The following is a 10,321-nucleotide window of genomic DNA, read 5'->3' on the forward strand; positions in this document are numbered from 1 at the left end:
GTTTTACATTTTGCTAAAATAGTTTGTGCTTCAAATAAAATATTTAATTATGTACCAGCATCAGTTCTGTTCTTAAAATGAATGTTTTGAGATGCTGTTACTGCTTTACCTGCTGAAGTGTAGTTATCCAAATCACTTCTTTGTATGAAAAATGTCTGATTGAAAAACAGTATCACTCCATATTAAAATCCATCTGATGTTGGCAAAATTATATCTTTTGTATTTCTGCTATTGCTGGCAACTTTGTTTTCTTTAAAACATTGTTGGAGTGGGAGTTTTGTCAGGCTGTGTTAACATATCATAACACATTGTCAGGCTGTGTTAACACTTTGGGCCGGTACCATGTTGCTTCAGAGCTCTTTCAGCATCTGTACCTCAAAGTTAAGATTCTCGGGAGAAAGGAAATGTTAGTGTGTTCGTGCATAATCAGTTGCTCAGTCATGTCCAACTCTTCTGTGAGTCCGTGGACCCACCAGGCTTCTCTGTCCATGGGATTCTCCAGGCAAGATTACTGGAGTGGGTTGCTATTCCTCCTCCAGGGGCTCTCTTTTAGTGTTCTGGGGAGTGAGGTAGGTGTGTGAAGAGAAAAACTGAAAAGGAAAAGAGATTTTAGAACATTGCTATCAGAAATCTAGATAATTTATCAACTTGATTTTTGTCTTTAGCTTGGGTTACCTAGCTATTCTCTTAGAACTAGTAACTGATTAGAAAATGTTTGTTGTCAGAAAACTAGTCAAGTATCTGTCCTGAGTCTCTGACAATCAGTGATTTGATGTATGTTTTTGTATTTTTGACTTTTTCAGCAACCATTACAATATGTAGCTTAATGAACATGTCTGCTTTCACTTGGCATAATGCTTTTGAGAATCATCTGTTGTTGTCCACATATCAGTGATTTGTCCAACTTTAATACTGAATAGTATACTGTTGTGTGAATTCACCACATTTTGTTTTCCATCCACTAGTTGATGGGATATTTGGTTTGTGCACTTTGGTAGTTATTAATAAAGGTGCTCTAAAAATTTGTGTTTAGGTTTTCCTGTGAATGTATGTCTTCATTTCTCCTGTGTAAATACCCAGAAATGGAGTTGCTGGATCCCATGGAAAGTATATGCTTAACTTTAATAGAAACTGCCTAAGTGGTTATTAGGCAGCTTGTCACTGTTTAGTATGTTAGCTGTGGGCTTGTCTTATATGACCTTTATTATGTTGAGGTACATTCCCTCTATGCCCACTTTGTTGAGAGCTTTTGTCATAAATGAATGTTGAATTTTGACAGATGCTTTTTCTACATCTGTTGAGATCATCATGTGATTTTTCAGTCTTCATTGTATTAATGTCATTGATTGATCTGTGGATGTTGAACCTTGTATCCCTGGAATATATCACAGTTGATCATGGTGTATCAGTCCTTTTAATGTGTTGTTGAATTTGGCTTGCTAAATTTTTTTTTTTTTGCAGATGTTTGCATCTGTGTTCATCAGGAATATTGGCCTTTAGCTTTCTTTTCTTTTTGGTGTGTGTGTATTTTTTTTATTTTGATACCCATTTTGTTTATTTATTTATTTTAAAAACTTTGTATTTTATATTGAGGTATAGCTGATAACAAATATAAAAGTTTTAGGTGAACAGTGAAGGGACTCAGCCATACATACATATGTATCTAGATTTTCTTTTCTTGTGGTGTCCTTTGGTAATCATGGTAATGCTGGCCTTGTAACATAAGTTTGGAAGTATCCTTCCGTCTTTTTTTTCTTGGAAAGAACCCTCCTGGAGCCCTTTGTTCTGTGTCTGTATAGACGGGTTGTTTTTAAAATCTGTCAAGCTTCTGTGCTGAAAAATTCCTGTTCCTCTCTTCTGTGTTAGATCCCTCTGTTTTGGGATCCCAAGTCTTTCTTGGTTTGTTAATTTCCTCCTTATAGAGGATATCTTCCAATAGATTCCTGAGTAAAATGATTTCATGTACATTATTTGATACCACTCTGGATAGAGAACTCTAGGTGATTAGTCATCTTCCCCTGAGCATTTTGAAAGCATTGCTTTATATTACCTCCAGCATCCAGTGTTGCAATTGTAAATCTATATATAATTTATAGTCTGTTGTGACTTTTTTCTTTTCTGAAAAATTATAAACTCCTTTCTTTATCCTCAGTGGTTTAGTATGCCAAAAAGTGGTGCCTTGTTATTTTTAAAATCAAATATTCTGGGTACTCAACATGTCCTTCTAAGTTGGAAAACTAATGTTCATTAGTTCTGCAGTATTTTTTCTTTAATAATTACCTCTCATTCTGATTTTCTAGAATGCATATTAATTGAATGTTAGATCTTTTGGATGAATAATCCTTTTAAAAATAACTTTCTGATTCTGATTTATGTGCTCCCCACTCTTCCTCATATTTATGGAACTGTTAATGATGATGGTAAAGATTTTTTTTAAACCCATTTACTTTGAAAAATTGCAAACATATACAGAGAATGAATAGTTTAATAATGCCTAATGTACTTGTCACTCATTCTCAACAATTATCAATCAGTGCATAAACAAGCTGTTTAATTTTGAGGTAGGTCTCAGACAGCATTTATTACATTCATAAGTATTTGGGGATGTGTCTTTGACAGATAAGAACTCTCATTTTTAAAGCTCTCCTAATTGTTATAAAAAATATTTTTAAGGTCATGAAATAGCTCCTCAAGTGTTTTCAGATTTCCAAGGTTATCATAAATATGAATTTTAAAAAAGAGCATAAATCTAGATCCAAATAGGAACAATCATACTGTGGTAGATTAAATGTGCCTTTTCAGTCTATTTTAGTTTAATTTCTATTCCATAAATGTCTCTCACTCTCATTTTCTTTTCTCTCTCTTATGTGTGTGCATAATTTATTGAAGAAATCTGATTATCCAGTAGTTTCCTGTAGTCTGGATTTTGCAGACTTGCAGGTTGATGGTTAGTGATGTTTGTATATATAATATGTATCACATAGGAGGAATTCAGAAGGTATTTAATGAACAGTAAGGATAATGATAAATTGTAGTTTTCTTATAAGTATTTGTAACAATTGTAACTTAAGTTGTGTTAACAGTATCTTTAGAAGAAAACTTTGTTGATGTCAATGTGAAAAGAACTTACTAATCCATTTAAAAAACTATTTTAACTCAAAAATACTGATATTAAACTAGGTACTTGAATTTTGGAGGACTCATCACATATCATATCAAACATAATAGAATGAATCCAAGTACAGCCAAGCAGTGAAATGCTATTTGCCTAGTCACTCGGTTGTGTCTGACTCTTTGCGACCCCATGGACTGTAGCCTGCGAGGCTCCTCAGTCCATGGGATTCTCCAGGCAAAGAATGCTGGAGTGGGTTGCCATTTCCTTCTCCAAGAAATGCTATTAGGATTAAAGAAATCCTTATGTGTTAATATGGAATGCTTTTCCAAATGTACTGTTAAGTGAATATATTGTTAAGTAAGTGGTGTGATGCCATTTATATAAAACAGGTGAAGAAAGACCATCTCTGTATTCAACTATGTAAAAAGGGGAAATAATGACATATATGCATAAAGTACTCCCAGACACACATAATAGATCCCTCTAGTGATGGGACCTGGTGACTGTAGCATAGGAGTGAGAAGGAGACTGAGATTTCAGAATTTGCAATCATGTAAATGTACCTGTTCTCCCCTACATTCCCCTCCACATTAAATTGCTCTAAAATTTTTGGTACGGTTATTTCACCTTAGGTGTCTTAACAGCTTTATTGAGTTATCCTTCACGTACCATTCAGTGTACTCATTTGAACTGTACAGTTCAGTGGTTTTTAGCACATGTGAGGGTTGTGCAAACATGATGACAATCAGTTTTAAAACATTTTCATCACCTAATTAGCAGTCACTTCCCATTTTTCTCCAGGTCCTGTAACCCTGTGCAAACACTAAAATACTTGCTGTGTCTGCTGATCTGTCTTTTCTGGATATTTCATGTAAACGGAATAGGCAGTAATAGGCAGTCTTTTATGACCAACTTTATTCACAGAATATGTTTTTGAGGTTTATCTATATTGTAGCATCTATCAGTACTCCATTCCTTTGTATTACAGAATAATCATTGGATGTACTACATTTTATTTATCCATTTTTTACTTGATAGACATTTGAGTGATTTCCACTTTTTTGGCCTTTATGAATAAATGCTGCTATGAACATTTGTGTCCAAGTTTTTATGTTTTTTTATTTTATTTTATTTATTTTTGGCTGGGCTGGGTCTTTGTTGCTGTGTGGGCTTTTCCCTAGTTGTGGTGCTTGGGCTTCTCTCTGCAGTGGCTTCTTTGTGTTGCAGAGCAAGGCTGTAGGGCACTTGAGCTTCAGGAGTTGTGGCAAGTAAGGTCAGTAGTTGTGGCTCCTGGGCTTTAGTTGCTCTGTGGCATGTGGGATCTTCCTGGATCAGGGATCGAACCGGAGTCTCTTGCATTGCCAGGTGGATTCTTTACCACTGTGCCACAGGAAAGCCCCATATCCAAGTTTTTGTGTGGACATGTTTTCTCTTGCATAGGAGTGAATTACTGAATCACGTGGTAGCTCTGTGATACCATACGATACTTAGAAATGGTGCTCCTAGTGAGAAAATCTAATCTATGAATCATTTTCAAATGTAATGAAAATTTCATAAATGTTATTGCCATAAAATTTCTTTCTTTGCCCTCTCTCTTTTACATCCTTGTATAAATGCTCCATGAGTAAAGATCATTTAAACAATTTAAATAAGATGAAGGAACATACATTTTATTTAAGGAGCTTAAATAAAGGAGCTTTCTATTGGGCAGGCATAGAAGCTAACCAACTCTTTTAGCATACTTCCTGTTACTGGTTTGTTAGTTTTTAGTGTATTTCCCTGGGCTGATGCTTCTCTCACCTTGGTGTTCACATTTTCCATCCATCTAAGAGTGGATTATCACTGTACATAAACCCATTCTCTCTGTTCTCAACAGAGAAATCAATGCCAGTCTGATTCTGCTAAAACTTGAATAAAGCTAAAAGGTAATCGATGCAACCATTAAAATAATGTATAAGTAGGGTGTGTGGTATGATCCCATTCTTATAGGGGGAGGAATGGAATGTGAAGCAAACAGTGATAGCTTTTTGGTACACAGTTACACAGTAGTCTCCCTACCCTGAGGAAGCACTTAGATAATCGTGGCTCAGTTCAGTTCAGTTGCTTAATCGTGTCCGACTCTTTGTGACTCCATGGACTGCAACGTGCCAGGCTTCCCTGTCTATCACTAGCTCCTGGAGCTTGCTCAAATTCATGTCCATCGAGTTGGCTGAGGGTAGTTTAATCCTCTAATAGCAGTTAAAGAGAATTCTCAAGTTACACAGAAGAGGACACCTTACCTAGTTTAAGTGGGCCCAGAAAATTTCCTAAAAGCTAATATTCAGTTAGGTGAATGGATTGAAAGGAGGAGGCATGGAGAAGAGAAGAATTTTAGGTACAGAAAGCAATCACGGTAACGCTCAGTGTTTGTGAATCAGCCTGTTGTGTTCAGTGACCTCTAAGCAAAGAAGTTTCCAGATTATGATGCCAAGGAAAGGAGTCCCATGAGAAGAGCAAGGTGAGGATGGGCTTTAGTCCAAGGTCACATCATGGAAGCTTGATGATCCTGTTGCCAATGAGCTTAAACCAGATGCTATCCGTAGTGGAAAATCTCAAGCTGCTTTAAGTACCAGAGTGACATGGTCAGCTCTGTGGTTTAGGTTATTTTTGTTGCTGAATGCCAGATCCAAGAGTCTAACTTCCTTGGAAGTCAAGAACTCTGTTGACCACTGTTATCCTCACCTAGTACAATGCCTGGCATGGATGTTCCTAAGTCTGCTGGAGTAGGACATGGCAACCCACTACTAGTATTCTTGCCTGGGAAGTCCCATGGACAGAGAAACCTGGTGGGCTACAGTTCATGGGGTCGCAAGGAGTCAGCCATCACTGAGCACACAGCACATAGTTGTATATGGTAGTTGAGGGCAGGGGTTCCAGCGCAGGTCTGAATCCTGATGCCATCAATAAATAGCTCTGCGACCTTAAGCAAGTTTGTTAATCACCATGTAATTAGTTTTCTTATCCAGAAAATGGAGGGAACAGTGGGCCCTACTTCAGATTGTTGGGAAGATTAAGTGACTTTATATAAAGCACTTAGATGTGTGTTTGGCTCATAGTAAGTATGGGCTTCCCTGATAGCTCAGTTGTTAAAGAATCTGCCTGCAGTGCAGGAGACCCTGGTTCGATTCCTTGGTCAGGAAGATCTGCTGGAGAAGGGATAGGCTACCCACTCCAGTATTCTTGGGCTTCCCTTGTGGCTCAGCTGGTAAAGAATCTGTATGCAATGTGGGAGATCCGGGTTTGATCCCTGGGTTGGGAAGATGCCCTGGAGAAGGGAAAGGCTACCTACTCCAGTATTCTGGCCTGCAGAATTAATTCCATGAACTATATATATAGTCCATGGGGTCGAAAAGAGTCAGACACGACTGAGTGACTTTCACTTTCATAGTAAGTACTGTATAAGTATTAACAGTTATTAGTACTTCTTTGATAAATAAAAGATGAATGCAAACTGAAACTGTTGAGGGCCTGACCCTAGAGCTTTTATGGGGTTGCACGAGAATGGAAGGATTTAAGAAATCCCACACAGATAGGATGTGTGAAAAGCATGAGAAGTTAAGGTTAATTTTCTGTTTTAAAACTGGAGCTTTAGGTCCCCCTCTTCCCCCCAATACACACACACACAGGGATTACTGCTAGTTAGAGGAAATTTAAGGCCTGGTCTGTTGACGGAAGAGAGTTGATTCAGTGTGGCACACCCTCTTTGGGCTTTTGTTTAACCTCTCTGATTCCTTTTCTTCTCTTCTCTTGAAGTCTGTTCCCTGGACCCCTCTGCAGTTCTTTTCTTCACCACGTAAGAAGAGCCCAGGGCCTCCTCCAGTTCGTGGACCATGCAACTGGTCTCTTGTCTCGTTTCCTTTCTCTCTATGCATCCTGCCTTCTCCCTGCTGTCTCTTTACCTCCTTTTTTCCCCACAGTGGGACACAAAGAGGAAGAATGTTTCCTCCTTGTTTGGCCCTAGCTACAGGACTAACTTGGTGCTTCACAGTCCCGTAATGAGGGAAAACTTCGGGGAGGGTGTGAAGGCTTGCGCAGGAAAAATACTCCCTTGTGCAATTAAATGTGGCTTTACAAGGTTTTTCTTTTAATTCTGTTCTTCTGCTGTGTTATGGAGAAGGATTTGGAATCCAGCTAAACTGATGCTTTAAGAAAAGAAACCCTTTAATGATTTTGTGTTTCCTCATATATGCGCTTGGTCTCCAGTTTAAGGAGTGCAAACCACGAGGATTTGGGGCTGAAGCCTTTTTGTCTTGACTGAGTATCTGCTGTGGATTTCTCATGTTGGAGTTTAACTTTTTGGCTCATTGAGCCCCAGCTTCTTTCTGTCAGCACGGGAAGCTTCTCATTCTTTGGACCACCCTGAATTATAAATAATTTGTGTTAAAAGCTCTCTATTTCTTAGAGTTTGTAGTGAATACAAACATTCTGAAGAATTCCTTGTCTGGACAGGCATGAAAAGATGACAGCCAACGTTGATTGTTCTCACCACTCGCCAGGCTCTGTTCTCACGCCTTCCTGCATCCTGCTGCCTAATGATGCGATTGTTTTAGAGACAAATGACTGACCCCGTGTAATTCATGCTAATGTTAGCATTGTCTTTAATTAACAGATTTCAACACTAAACTTGCACAATGTCTTTGAAACCAAGAGTAGTGGATTTTGATGAAACCTGGAGCAAACTCCTCACGACAATCAAAGCTGTGGTCATGTTGGAGTACGTGGAGAGAGCAACGTGGAACGACCGCTTCTCGTATCCTTTGGTGGCACCTACGCCTGCACCCGTCAGCACTCTGGGTTCATAAGCTTGTTGAAAACAGGTTTAAGCTTTCCTAAGTGGAAGAACTTTCCAGTATAACTATTTTCAAATGTATTATTGTTGACATTTCCAAATTTATTGCCTGTATGTGGCAGTCAACAGTCTTCCATAACCTTTTGTTCAGCAAATACTTTCCTGAGATTTAGCGTATGTCAGACACTACTTCAGGCTTTGGGAGTACAGCTGTGAACAAAACAAGCCACTTTCCCTTCATTCTACTGAAGGAGATAGGCATTAAACAGATGTAAAGCAAACCTCATGCCAGTGCTTTTATTAATCGTAACAGGTTAAGTATCGGGGCGGTCCGGTGGGGAGGAGTGAAGCAGGGCAAGTGTCTGAGTGTGGCTGGAGTGTGTATGGGACTCTGCAGATGGTGGTCAGGGAAGGTCTCTCTGAGGATGGTGATAAAACTTGAGCAAAGACTAGGACAGAGGGAGGGAGCAGGTCACACAGAGACCTAGGGGCAGCGTTGCAGGCAGAGAGCACATAGCACATTCAGCACCTGTGAGGCGGGAACGGTTCTTACCTGGGTTGTCTGCATTTGCGAGTTAGGGGTTGTATATGAAAACATAAGTAGGTGGTTTCCCTGTGGCCTAAAACCTGCTGCCCTGCATTCCTACATGAAAGCAATCTTATTTTAAAAACTTTATATACATACACACAGATATACTATACCTAATATGGAGAAGCTCTATACAGTCAGCAAAAACGAGACCAGGAGCTGACTCTGGCTCAGATCATAAACTCCTTATTGCCAAATTCAGATTTAAATTGAAGAAAGTAGAGAAAACCATTAGACCATTCCTGTATGACCTAAATCAGATCCCTTACATTATACAGTGGAAGTGACAAATAGATTCAAGGGATTGGGTTCAAGGAATTAGTTGTGATAGAGTGCCTGATGAACTATGTACGGAGGTTTGTGACATTGTACAGGAGGCAGTAATCAAGACCATCCCCAAGGGAAAAAATGCAAAAAGTCAAAATGGTTGTCTGGGGAGGCCTTACAGATGGCTGTAAAAAGAAGAAAAGTGAAAGGCAAAGGAGAAAACGAAAGATAAACCCATTTGAATGCAAAATTCCAAAGAATAGCAGAATAGCAAGGAGAGATAAGAAAGCCTTCCTCAGTGATCAGTGCAAAGAAATAGAGGAAAACAATAGAACATGAAAAACTAGTGATCTCTTCAAGAAATTTAGAGATATCAAGGGAACATTTCATGCAAAGATGGGCTCAATAAAGGACAGAAATGGTATGGACCTAACAGAAGCAGAAGATATTAAGAGGTGGCAAGAATACACAAAAGAACTGTACAAAAAAGATCTTCATGGCCCAGATAACCATGATGGTGTGATCACTCACCTAGAACCAGACATCCTGGAATGTGAAGTCAAGTGGGCCTTAGGACGCATCACTATGACCAAAGGCTAGTGGAGGTGATGGAATTCCAGTTGAGCTATTTCAAATCCTAAAAGATGATGCTGTGAAAGTGCTACACTCAGTATGCCAGCAAATTTGAAAAACTCAGCAGTGGCCACAGGACTGGAAAAGGTCAGTTTTCATTCCAATCCCAAAGAAAAGCAATCCCAAAGAATGCTCAAACTACTGCACAATTGCACTCATCTCACATGCGTAATGCTCAAAACTCTCCAAGCCAGGCTTCAACAGTATGTGAACTGTGAACTTCCAGATGTTCAAGCTGGTTTTAGAAAAGGCACAGGAACCAGAGATCAAATTGCCAACATTTGCTGGATCATCGAAAAAGCAAGAGAGTCCCAGAAAAACATCTATTTCTGCTTTATTGACTATGCCAAAGCCTTTGACTGTGTGGATCACAACAAACTTTGGAAAATTCTTAGAAATGGGAATACCAGACCACCTGACCTGCCTCTTGAGAAACCTGTATGCAGGTCAGGAGCAACAGTTAGAACTGGACATGGAACAACAGACTGGTTCCAAATTGGGAAAGGAGTACATCAAGGCTGTATATTGTCACTCTGCTTATTTTACTTATATGCAGAGTACATCTTGAGAAATGCTGGACTGGATGAAGCACAAACTGGAATCAAGATTTCTTGGAGAAATATCAATAACCTCAGATATGCAGATGACACCACGCTTATGGCAGAGAGTGAAGAAGAACTAAAGAGGCTCTTGATGAAAGGGAAAGAAGAGAGTGAAAAAGTCAACTTAAAACTCAGCATTCAAAAAACTAAGATCATGACATCTGGTCCTGTCACTTCATGGCAAATAGATGGGGAAACAATGGAAACAGTGTCAGACTTTATTTTTTTGGGCTCCAAAATCACTGCAGATGGTGACTGCAGCCATGAAATTAAAATATACTTGCTCC

General features: G+C 39.0%; 1 protein-coding gene across 2 annotated transcripts in view; it reads left to right on the plus strand.

Moving 5' to 3' along the window:
- Window positions 1-10,321, plus strand: part of CUL2 (cullin 2) — a 71,173-nt gene that overhangs the window by 10,587 nt on the left and 50,265 nt on the right. For both annotated transcript variants that reach the window (XM_010859870.1, XM_010859872.1), the window contains exon 2: window positions 7,764-7,904. In XM_010859870.1, coding sequence (XP_010858172.1) covers window positions 7,786-7,904 — 119 coding nt within the window. In that variant the 5' untranslated portion in view covers window positions 7,764-7,785. The remainder of the gene's footprint in view (window positions 1-7,763; window positions 7,905-10,321) is intronic.

The sequence above is a fragment of the Bison bison genome, unplaced genomic scaffold, assembly GCF_000754665.1.
Source record: "Bison bison bison isolate TAMUID 2011002044 unplaced genomic scaffold, Bison_UMD1.0 scf7180017864461, whole genome shotgun sequence".
Lineage (NCBI taxonomy): Eukaryota > Metazoa > Chordata > Mammalia > Artiodactyla > Bovidae > Bison > Bison bison.